This window comes from Carassius gibelio, chromosome A25 (assembly GCF_023724105.1).
Source record: "Carassius gibelio isolate Cgi1373 ecotype wild population from Czech Republic chromosome A25, carGib1.2-hapl.c, whole genome shotgun sequence".
Lineage (NCBI taxonomy): Eukaryota > Metazoa > Chordata > Actinopteri > Cypriniformes > Cyprinidae > Carassius > Carassius gibelio.
The window spans coordinates 12,466,656-12,478,897 of record NC_068395.1 but is presented as its reverse complement, the minus strand read 5'-3'; the positions used below and the strand labels follow the sequence as shown (position 1 = coordinate 12,478,897).

General features: G+C 37.0%; 2 protein-coding genes across 3 annotated transcripts; one reads left to right on the top strand and one right to left on the bottom strand.

The window, feature by feature from the left end:
- The first annotated feature begins 1,174 nt into the window (after window positions 1–1,174).
- LOC127946778 (protein mono-ADP-ribosyltransferase PARP16-like) lies at window positions 1,175–7,343 on the top strand. Of its 2 annotated transcripts, none has more exons than XM_052543537.1 (7): window positions 1,175–1,319; window positions 2,798–2,994; window positions 3,086–3,223; window positions 3,560–3,766; window positions 3,974–4,145; window positions 5,011–5,155; window positions 6,643–7,343. In XM_052543537.1, exons 2-7 carry the CDS (start codon window positions 2,806–2,808, stop codon window positions 6,776–6,778), a joined length of 987 nt encoding a protein of 328 aa, XP_052399497.1. In that variant the 5' UTR covers window positions 1,175–1,319; window positions 2,798–2,805; the 3' UTR covers window positions 6,779–7,343. The 2 variants fall into 2 exon arrangements, with proteins under 2 accessions (XP_052399497.1, XP_052399496.1); XM_052543536.1 differs by having other exon boundaries at window positions 1,189–1,319; window positions 3,974–4,157.
- Window positions 7,344–7,751: 408 nt separating this feature from the next.
- si:ch73-330k17.3 (IGFBP domain-containing protein) lies at window positions 7,752–11,480 on the bottom strand. The gene is made up of 4 exons (XM_052543543.1): window positions 11,057–11,480; window positions 8,501–8,588; window positions 8,224–8,422; window positions 7,752–8,123 (listed from the first exon to the last, which is right to left on the bottom strand). The coding sequence occupies exons 1-4, from the start codon at window positions 11,388–11,390 to the stop codon at window positions 8,064–8,066; spliced, it is 681 nt and encodes a 226-aa protein (XP_052399503.1). The 5' UTR covers window positions 11,391–11,480; the 3' UTR covers window positions 7,752–8,063.
- Between the last annotated feature and the right edge of the window lie 762 nt (window positions 11,481–12,242).

Below are 12,242 nucleotides of genomic sequence, written 5' to 3'. Positions count from 1 at the left end.
ACTGTAGTTACCATGTTCTGAACATCACATCCTTTCTTTTCTAACCATATATATATATATATATGTGGCTGAATAAAAATATTTGGACATTATTTATAAAAATTACATCAACTTAGCACCAACAATCTTGTTAGCTAGACAGTTAGCATCAGCTAACAATATTTACTTATTTTCAGTACGATTAACATTCATGTCTGTCTTCTCGTCTAGTTAATCCAAACAATATACATATGTATAATGTTACTGTCGATAAACAATATAAAAACAGACGCCACAAAGGACATTTTAATTAAACTGTTAACATTATGGCAGCAGTGAATTTGAACGTGCACAAATTATTGTATTTAATCTGTGTTATTTTATGGGGTTTTTTGTTGTTGTTGTTTTTTTAACCTAGAATTGATGTGTCTGCATCGTCTGCACTCGAGCATTTCAGTGGGCTTAAATAGATCACTCTTTACAATGGATTTAGTTCCCAAACAACTGACAGTTTTGACCGAAATACGATTTTCAGTTGCAATAATTAATCCAAAATTTCGATATTAATAACTTACTTTTAGCAACATCAGATGGAAGCGCGCTCACAAGATCTCCCGGTTCTTACTTCTGGGGACTCGCACTAAACGGTTCATTTGAATCAGTGAGTGGTAGACTCCAGAACAGCTGCAATCGGATCATTCTAATTCCTAAACGAATCGTTTGGTGTGATTCGCGATCCGATTTAAAAGTTTATTTTGAAAAGATTCAGTTCGTTCATGATGAATCAGACACCGCTTCTGCGTGTCGGAGCACGTGATATATTATAGGGAGTAACGATATGTTTTATGAAATGTAGTGAAGTAAAAAGTACGATTTTATGCTTTGGAATGTAGTGAAGTAAAAGTAAAAGTTGCTCAAAATAAAACTACTCCAGTAAAGTACAGATACTTGAAAAATGTACTTAAGTACAGTAACGAAGTAAAGCTACTCCGTTACTGTCCACCACTGCACTTTCTTGATAGCAAAAGAAAAAACCAGACAGGTAGATCGATTTAGATCAAGTAGTAAAACAATACATGTGTGAATCATTTTCACATAGAAATCAGATTAAATATTGTTTGATTATATTTATATTTAGGAAGGTTGTGGCATCACAAAAAAAACTATATATTTGGTGCTTCATGAATCACTGACCAACCTTCTCATAGTTCAGCCCGCTCGTTTCCATTGGCGTTCAGTGTTTAGCGCCCTCTGCTGGTGCTATCAGGCGCATGCGCAGCAGCAGCTGGACACGTTTAGCTTCCGGTGACTGTCAGATGCCTGAGCTTCAGGCACATAAGGTAAAATTTATAAGTGTTAGCCAAATTTTTGATAATGTATAATATAAGGACAAGTATAGTGACGAGTACTGTGCTTTCAAATCGTTTGTGTGCTGAAGCTTGAGTGAGTTTCGTCAGTGAGACGGTAGCTAAGCTAACCAGCTAACATGCTTAACATGTAAACAAACCCAGCAGAGATGAACAACCCGACTTTTAAACGAACTATTGAATTAAATCAGCCAAATATCGGAGCGGTAGAAGACTTAGAGCACATGAGTGATGAGTTTATATTATATTATTCATCTGCAGCAGAGCTGCTATTGTTCTCACTGAAAACAGGTTCAAGAGTTTACAGTCTACTGAAATCATGCGTCAGCGTCCACTAAATCATGTCTTCATTTAAATCTTTAAGCACTTAAATCTGATAAAAAAATAAAAAGGTCTGTTAGATTCTTTGTCCTTTATTTACTAAAGGCAAATGTGTCCTGTTTATTATTGTAAATTTAGCTGTAATATATTATAAACTGTATAGCATTTTTGAAATAATAAATGTATTGTACTTTATGAATTATTTAACAAACTTAATTTTTAGAATTAACAAGATGGTAAGTAAGCAAACTAATTAATGGGAATATTGTTATATTGTATTGAATTTATGAATGCATGTCAATGATAATATATAGTATTATTATCTCTTACTATATATAGAAAATATAATTAAATTATCATATATTAGCTAATATGTGACTTAAGTGTAAATTTCTTGAAATTGAGATTTATACATCATCTGAAAGCTTGGATCAGACAATATTTGGCCTAGATACAACTATTTGAAAATCTGTGATCTGAGGGTGCAAAATAATCGAAATACTGAGAAAATCGCCTTTAAAGTTTTCTAAATTGCCTTGCATATTACTAATGAAAAATTAAGTTTTGGATAAATTTAAGGTAGGAAATTTACAAAATATCTTCATGGAACATGATCTTTACTTAATATCCTAATGATGTTTTGCATGAAATTATTATTGATCATTTTGACCCATACAATGTTTTTTTGGCTATTGCTACAAATATACCTCAGCAACTTAAGACTGGTTTTGTGCTCCAGGGTCACAAATATAATATATAATATCACGATTACATTTATACCATATAAAATACATGTAAAAAAAAAAAAAAAATATATATATATATATATATATATATATATATATATATATGCATTTTATATACATACTCTGTGTATATACAGTGACTCTGCATATATTTTATATACATAGATGCCTATACTATATTTTGTTTGCTACTAGACTCACATTCTACATTCTACATTAATGAACATCACTTATTATTATTATTATTATATCTAATTATTAAATAATATATAAATATGTATATAGTACAATAGTATATATATATATATATATATTTATTTTGCATGAATGAAAATAGTTTGTTATTGTCTATTATTGATGTTGTATCTGCTGTGTGTGTTTTAGTGTTGGGAATGCAGCCTCCTCTCCCGACAGCTGCGGTCAGAGAGCTGGTTTGTTCCTGTCTGCATCGAGACCCTGTAGCCGCAGATCTGCGCTGCAGCCTCTTCGTAGCCGCCGTCCAGAGCTACAGACGTGATTCAGCGCTCAGACCCTTCCCTCCTCACTACCTCACAGGAGAGGTCAAGGACTTTGAGGAGCTGGTAAGACGTTTGCAGAAATAGAGCTCTCCGTGTTGTTAGTCTTCCAAAACAGACATCCGTTATAGTTTTGATTCTACTGTGTCCCTCACAGCAAAAGGACGTGGATACTTTGCCAAACGTGAGAGATCTTGTGCGTCTGGGACATGGGGATGGAGATCATCATCTGGCTCTTGTGCACTGGGTTCTGTCCTCCAAGAGTTTTGCTGTAAAGACCCTGCAGAAAGAGGAGGTATTGCTGAACTTCATTTAGATCTGTGCATTACACAGATGAATCTTAATGATTCTATAAACAGTTCTTGTAATGCAAAGAAAGGTTGTAAAGTAAAAAAAGAAAGCAATGTGGTTTGCGGGCTGCAAATGTAGCAATCAATGTTTCTAAATCACTTTGTTTACTGATTACTTGTTTAACTGGTTCACTAATAAGATTCATTTTAGTGTGATGTTTCATTGCATTGGCAGAATAACTTAAAAACTGAATGTTAAAAGAACAGAATACCATATAAATCATTTGGTTTTGGTATTCTGCGCACTCTTAGTTCGCTTGTGTTCAATCTCCTTCCACTAGTTTGCCAGACTCAGCCAGCTGACTCAAAGCGAGGGCGTTTCGGCTCCGGCTCCAGACTTCCTCTTCGAACTGCAGTACTGTGATTTGCTCGACTCCAAGTTCGAGCGGACGCGGGCCGGACGAGAGCTCATCTATGCGTTCCACGGCAGCAGACTGGAGAACTTCCACTCCATCATACACAACGGATTACACTGCCATCTCAATAAGGTCAGAAGGTGCCGTGTAGTGTCCGCTGCACTCCTTTAGACCTGCTCTGGATGTTATAGAGGACTGCAAATAAACATGTTTGATTATCCCCTATCAGTTCATGTTTAGATGATATGTGTGAAAATGATCATCAGAACTCCAGTGTCATCAGCAGGTTCACTGTAATGATGAAAGCCACTTATCTTTGGTTATGACTTGAGATTTCAGACCTCACTGTTTGGGGAGGGCACATACCTGACCAGTGACCTCAGCATGGCCATCCTTTACAGTCCCCACGGGAACGGATGGAGGGAAAGCGTTCTCGGACCTTTGATCAGCTGCGTTGCCTTGTGTGAAATCATCGATCATCCTGACGTGAAGTGTCAGGTGAAGAAGAAAGGTAATGTGTCAGGTGACCAGCTTCATACAATAACAGTCCAAAGCTGTGATTATTTAAAAAAAAGTCTCTTATGCTCTCCAAAGCTGCATTTATTTGATTTAAAATGTGTTAAAAACAGTCATATTGTGAAATATTATTACAATTTAATAGAACTGTTTGTCTATTTGAATATCAGTTGAAATGTAATTTCTAATTGAATTTTCAGCATCACTACTCCAGTTGAAAAGTTGTTGTGCTGCTTATTTTTTGTGAAAACTGATACTTTTATATTTTTCAAGATTGTTTAAATGTAAAGTTTAGCAGCATTTATAAAAATTTGTCCGAAATCTTTTGTAACATTCTACATTACTTGATAAGTTTAATGCATCCTTACTAATTTCAGTGCTAATTTCAAAAAAAAAAAAAAAAAAAATACCGTATTTTTCGGACTATAAGTCGCACCTGAGTATAAGTCGCATCAGTCCAAGAAAACATTATCATCTACAGCCGCGAGAGGGCGCTCTGTTTTCAGTGTGAACTACAGGAGCACTGAGCAGCACAGAGCGCCCTCTTGTGGCTGGAGACGGTAATGTTTTCTCTTGGTTCATTTCTCTTGGTTCATTTCAAAATAATTTTGATAAATAAGGCGCACCAGACTATAAGTCGCAGGACCAGCCAAACTATGAAAAAAAGTGGGACTTATAGTGCGGAAAATACGGTAGTGCAAATTAAGCTTTTGATGTGTTCATTGTCCGCGACAATCTTTCCAACAGTTATATGCTACATAATTTTTAACAAAATAAAACCAAACAAACATTGATTTGATTTTTATTCCAATTTTGTGTAAAAGCAGACATCTAAATTCATCTCTTGTTGTGTGTTTCAGACTCTGAGAGCATTGACCGTAAGCGTCTAAGGGCCAGGAACAGTGAAGGAGGTGAGGTGCCCGAGAAATACTTTGTGGTGACCAACAACGAGCTTCTGAGAGTGAAGTACCTGCTGGTGTATTCTCAGAGACGCTACCGATCACGGTGAGACCGGTGATGCCGGCATCCTTATTCACCTGATTCTTGCATTTCAACTGATGTCATGACTGTCTTTGTATTACTTTCAAAACATTTACAAGTACAAAATACAAAAAAATTCACTCAGAATACATTTCCTGTCGACATTCTGTTTTCTGTGTTTTGAGTAATGTACCACTCATACTTTTCCGTACAGCTACACTGATTCACTGAAAAACTCTGACTTGAAAGAATGAGTCGTGGATGGATATCAGGATTTCCAGTCAATAACGGCTTAAACTTTCATCTGTTTCTCACACAACGCTATCATATGACTGCAACCACTTAGGATTTAGTATTTTGGTGAAATGGGCTGCTATTAATATAATATTATGGTCATTTCTTTTTCATCCCAAAATGAAAATGTGCTTAAATCAAAGACGTAGATGAATTAGTGTCTTTGTCTGAATTAGTTTTTTTTTTTTTGAGAAATCTATCATTCTGTCACTTGTTCACCAGTGGATGCTCTGGGGTGAAAGGGTGCCGTCAGAATGAGAGTCAAACAGCTGATAAAAACTTCACCGTAATCCACACCACTCCAGTCCATCATTTAATAATGTCTTGAGAAGTGAACAGCTGCATGCTTGTAAGAAACATATCCATTATTCCTGCATTTTTTTAATATATATGCTAGGGGTGCTCCGATCACGATCGGCCGATCGTTAATGCGCATCTCGTCAGTAAAGCCGGTTCTCTAATCAGCTGTTAATTCCATCAGGTGCGTGATTTCACATAGAGCAGCTGTTAGTACACAGAGCCGTTGTTAATAGAGAAGATGCGCCAATAAACGCTGAAAATTAACGTGATTTGCGCAACTTCTCTATTAACAACGGCTCTGTGTAGTAATAGCTGCTCTATGTGAAATCACGCACCTGATGGAATTAACAGCTGATTAGAGAACCGGCTTTACTGACGAGATGCGCATAACGATCGGCCGATCGTGATCGGAGCACCCCTAATATATGCATTATCTGGTGAAAAAGTTGTCTACTTAATCAGGAGAGAAATATGCATAGATCTAAAACCGTTTATGAGCAAAAACAGTCTAAAGCACATTTAAACAAGTATGTTGGTAAATTTTTATGTTGAGAGGAGGACAGAGGATGGACTTTATTATAGAATCATATTTTAGCCGGAAGAAAAGGTTTTAAGTTAAAAACGTCTTGATGGATTAGAAACGCAAGCTTTTCATTTCACAGCACTTTAACTGATGGACTGGAGTGGTGTGGATTACTTGTGGTTTATTGTGATGTTTTTATCAGCTGTTTGGACTCTCATTCTGACGGCACCCATTCACTTCAGAGCATCCACTGGTTAGCAAGTGATGTACTGCTACATTTCTCCAAATCTGTTCATATGAAGAAATAACCTAATGTGCATCTTGGATGGCCCGAGGCAGAATTTTCATGTTTTTCTAGCTTGCTGTATAAAACGATGTTCTGTTCTGATTCCAGACACGCTCAAAGGACATCGTGGCTCGCCAGACATCACTTTGCCATCATGATGGGCCTGTATCTCCTGCTCCTCATATTCATCGGTGCCTTCAACTCGTCCACTTTTCAGTCGTTCTGGCACAGAATGTTCCGGTGACTCTGACCGCTTCACACAAATCCGCATCACGTCCAAAGTGCCTTTTACTCACAAAGACTATCATGAAAGAGGGAAAAAAATCTACTCAGGAACGATTTGCTTCGGGCTCAACATGACATTCCTTGATTTTTATTTACATTACTTAGATTTGCATAAACACTGTGCATCTGTCAGAGGTAGAGCATCTTGCTGGTGCGGATGCTGCCGAGCACCAAGAATGTTACATGATAGCATGTAGCGTAGTTTTACTTTTTGAATAATGGGGACACTACATTAGCTACCAAATGGTGAAGACAAAGCGCTGTCTTAACCTGCCTTTTCAACCTAGTCGTTGGCAAAATTGCTTAAAAATAATCATGTAGGGAGATCGGTGTGCTTTTATATTGGATATTTTTCAGTTTTCATGTCTAGATCAAGTCAACTATGCAGAAGACTCATGCTATGGTGGTCAGTATCCTTAAAACTGTAATGAAAATGAGTCTTGATATCGCATACATGTCTCTAATTTGAATAATCCAGAGGATCTGAATTGTGCAAATATTTTAAATAAATAAATGCAACAATGCTACATTGTGTTTCTTAAGGCAGAAAACCTCACTTAAGGCAATATCGCACTTAAGAGTGACATATTGGCTGTTGTTGAAGTTTATGGCTCTTGGCGCGCTGAACGTTTTGTCTGGCCCTTGTTTTTATCAGTCGTAAAAACAAAAGCAGGTGTATGTGCCTGATAACAAACGCGGTGTGTTTTTCATCTTGAGAAATGGACACTTGATTAGCTCTGTTTTTGAATACATTTTTTACATTTTGAATTTAGTGGCGGCCTTATAATAACTTACTTTCATGCATAAAGTTAAACGCATTTAAGCATATATTTAAATCACTGTTGGTATAATTAAGAAAAAGTTATTCACTATTGAAAAATTAATAAAGTGCATTTCTCTTACATGTTTGAAAGCATATATATGTGTGATCTCCGAAATGAAAATAGTTTTATTCATTTAACATTCGCACATACAAATATTAGAATACATCATTTAAAAAACGGACATGATTATATGACAAAAATATTAATGGTAGGCATCGAAATGCAGTTTTAACATGTTTTAATGATAAAAACACTGTTTTAGATTGTACGACAAAAGCTGTACAAGAATAATGCAAATAATTTCACAGCATTCTTTTTTTTTTTTTTATAGTAATGAAATGCATTATTAAAAAATAGCTGCCTTTTATGCTACAATTTACAACTGGATTACATTATTTGGATTCTTCTTAAAATGCAGAATCAGTTGGCTGCAGTTGGACAGGTAGGGGCCAAGCACACAAAGAATCCCTCAGAGTTATTCTGTTGGGGGGGGAAAAAAATATTAATTTTAAATAATTTTAACCAACACATAAATAAGCAAAAATAGATAAAAATAATGATAAAGCATAATGAAATTGACCTGTAGGTTCTGGTGGCAGATGGGTGGATGTGTTTCTTGGGTCAGGTGTCCTTGCACACACCTGCCGAAGCGATGCAGGCACACGTGATCTGTTGGAGAACAGGACTGAGGACACGATGGAGGTCTGAGAACCAAGCAGCTGGAGCAGGTGGTGTGCTGGCAGTGACCTCCACACTCACGCTTCTCCAACAATACAGACCTGCAGCCGAGAAGGGGTCACTCATCAGAGACACTGAATCAAAGATCAATCCGAATCAAGACTTCAAGCAGAAGTTACCTGGCTGAGCATATTTCATTGGGATTTGCCTTGCAGAACTCCCATGTGCACTCCGGTCTGCAAGTGTCTGCTTTGAGAACCTCCAGCACTGTTTGGAAATACAAATCCAAAATCAACAAAAGAGCCATGCAAAAAGTGCCAAATAATACACTATATTGTGAAATACTGTTCTGCTGCTCAAAGAAAAAAACAGACAATAAAACTGATGGAATCCCGTTACAATACGGATGCAGTTCTTCAGGAAAGATTGGGGATTTCATCAGCGTCTAGATAAGAACAATCAGAGCTTAGCCTTTATGGGAAAGTGCACTGAGATCAAAGGAATCCTTGACTGCCGTATCTCTTTTCACAGTTCATAAATTAGATTAACCTTGATGGTGCCATTTTTAAGAGTGTGAACATGAACATAAAGTTAATTCATGAGCAGGTGCGCACACTCTGCATGAATCGATTGTACCACAGGGGTTGTCATACTTTTAGATGGAAAGAGAATCTTTAGTAAACATTTGTAAAAATGTATTTATTTTTTTAATTTTCAGCAGACACTCTCCGGTGGGTCCCTGGACTCCAGTTTGAAAACTCCTGTTGTGTTATATATTAAAATAAATCATTAAAAATATTATTTTTGCTGCATAATTCACAGGGTTCCCACTATTATTATTAACATTGCTAAGACTGTTTCACTCATTCACAGGGCTGTCGCTAGTGGGGTGAAATGTGGTGACGATTATAGGGGCCCACGGCCAAGGGGGGCCCCCGGTGATCTCGAACGTCTGGCTGTGGCCAGTCCAAAAAGACGCTCAGGACAGTTGACAGAACGCTGCAGTGTGTCGTCACGAAAGCGCGTCATTTTCACGTGTTATTAAGCCTTGCCACTTGCCAATTTAACCATTCAAAAGACTTTAAAGCATTTAAACACAAATGCGGAAAAGCTGGCCTGAGTAGCTGGTTACTAGGTGTGCTCTCCTTTACAAAGTTCTCATTTGAGTTGCCACTGCACCTGAACGAACAAAAGGATGTGTAAGAGCCCACTTCAGCACCGCGGTGTTCTGGTGCTCAGGCTCACGCAGAGAGAGGCGTCTTAAAACACACCGAATTTGTCTGTTTTTGCTCTTGTACTGACAAATACATTTTAAAAAAATGTGAAAATACCCGTCTTGGATAGTATGTTAGAAAAAAAAATTGGTTATGTCTTAAGTGAAAGTAAAGAGTTGAGTGGAAAAAATCGTATGTGTATTATATTGGATTCGTTCAATGTCTCTTAAAGTGACCGCGCCTAATTTGGCTACTAGCTGCTGTAATGTCAATCCAATGCAAGAAAAATGAAAAAAATAAAACGAAAGAAAGAAATATTGATTTTTTTTTAACTAGTACGTGCAGGACACTATTAATTAATGTATGTAAGTGAGTATAGCAAAATAAGAGAGGCAGCTGTGGCCAAATAGTTAGAGAGTTGGACTACTGTAGTTACCGGAAACTTTGACCATGTTTTGCTTACGTGTTTTTTTTTTTGTTTGTTTGTTTTTTTTTTTTTTTTTTTTTGGAATTGCTAATGCAACCTTTTCACACAACAGACTGCACAAAATTAATCATTGCGTGGTAACTGGTCAACGAAGTATTGACAGTTGTCTGAAGTTTTGTTTGATTGTAATCCATTACATATCTTTCTATCAAAGTTATCTGATATTATCAAGATTAATTTGTTCTGACAGTTTAACTCTGAGTTCTTGTCATATTTTATTACCATTTTCTAAACTATAGCAAATAAACTGATAATGTCAGAAATGTTGATGTATATTTAATTTTTACAGTGCTATTTTACATTTAATTATTCGGTTTCTGTACCTGGACACTTACAAACTTGAAAAAACGTAAACACTGTGTAATAGCACAAACGAATAAACAGATTGAACATACAAAATAAACACTTTCGAACAGGGCCCACTGGTACAACCTGCACCGGGCCCTGCTGACCCCTGCTAGGCCCTGCTCATTCATGACTTGAAGCATTTTAAAACACAAAAAGGTAGGTGGGGGAGTCTAAAACAATAATTAAAAAAAGTTGATTTTTTTTTTTTATTCAATTCAATTAAATATTGAATTCAGAAATTTGTTAGTGAAATCTTCATGATTTTTCTTGAAAATGTCTTCATTTCCATGACTTTTCAAACCTGGAATTTCCTGATATTCCCATGTTTTTTCAACATCATATGAACTCTGAATTCAAAAAAACAATTCGACACTCTTAAAAATAAAGATTCCACTGTGATTCCATAGAAAAACCATTTTTGGTTTCTCAAAAACCCCTTCAGTGCTTATAATTAAAAAAATAATAATAAAATAAAAAAAAGGTTCTTTGTGTGAAGTACATTTTAGTAACATTTTGTAAATAACCATTTTCCACTATTAATAACCTTTTGTGCAACAGAAAGATTCCAAGGTTCTTCATGGAACCACAGAAGCCAATAAAGATCCATTATTTTTAAGAGTGTAGACTTGCAGGTTTCTATGTAACCTCTAGACAGATGAACTCGACATCTCCAGCGCCAGTGGTACCTGATTTGCAGGTTCCCTTGAGTTCTGCCTCTGGTTTTCCATCAGTTTCTTCTGGGTAAATGCAAACCAGCCCTTCATCACATTTCCCCAGGTAGTCCCAGGTGCCTCCACAGCTTTCTCCCGCAAGCTTGGCACAGGCTGGACAGCAACCGCAGATCCCAGTGGTGATTCCACCCTTACACTGGAGCTTCAGCGCTCGGCGAGGGGAACAATGGATGCGTTCGCAAGGTGGACAGTGCAAGGTTTCGAGGATCTGCTTGCCCTCCAAGGTGAACGTCTCCACAGCCATTACCGGCCACAAAATCACCAACATTGAGAAGACGCATGGACTCATGGTTGCACTTCACATTACTGAGATGGGTCACCTTTTATATAATGGTCCTCACAACCGAGACCACATTTTACAACCACACACACTCAAAGAAATCATTCAACTTCACACCAAACAACCTCCTCCCTTCTTCACAAACAATGGATGATAAAGTGTTACGTTTGTTTAGTCTGGATTTGCTGTTAATTATCCCCAAGTCTTATCTTTACAATCGCTCTGTTGTTTTCTTTTTGTCTGAAAACCAAGAAGTTGGACCAAGGGAAGAAGACTGGACCCTTTGTGCGCAGGTCACGTGACCAATAGCTGTTGGTGCAATTCACGGTGTGATCGAGATAATCGTCCATGAGCGACAAGGACAAGATTAGGACATTGGCAGGTTATCTGAGAAGACCTGTGTGCAACTTTTTCATAAGCTGGAAAGCAATAAAACGCCGCTTTCAGTCTGGCGTACAGTTTTCAGAACAGAACGGTTCTTCAAACAGTCTCAAAGGTCATGCCCTTGACCGCTTTATACTTAAACAACTACTGTAGATAAAATTATTAGACGATAACATTTTGCATTAATGCAATTTTTTTTCCAGGTTTTTTTTTTTTTTTTTTGGTTAAATTAATGCAAAGTACAATAAAGATGACCCTATTTACTTTCTTAATACAAATTCCTAGTCTTGTCAGTGATTTATCATTGATAAATTCTTGCAAAGAATAAAAGACTCAATCAAATGATTCAAAATTACATTTAAAAAATTAAAAAATCTGTCATTATTTACCCCCCCCCCCCCCCTTAAGTTGACGGTAGCCATTGAATTCCATAGTATGGAAAAACATTGTTTGGTTGCCAACATCTTTCAAAATACC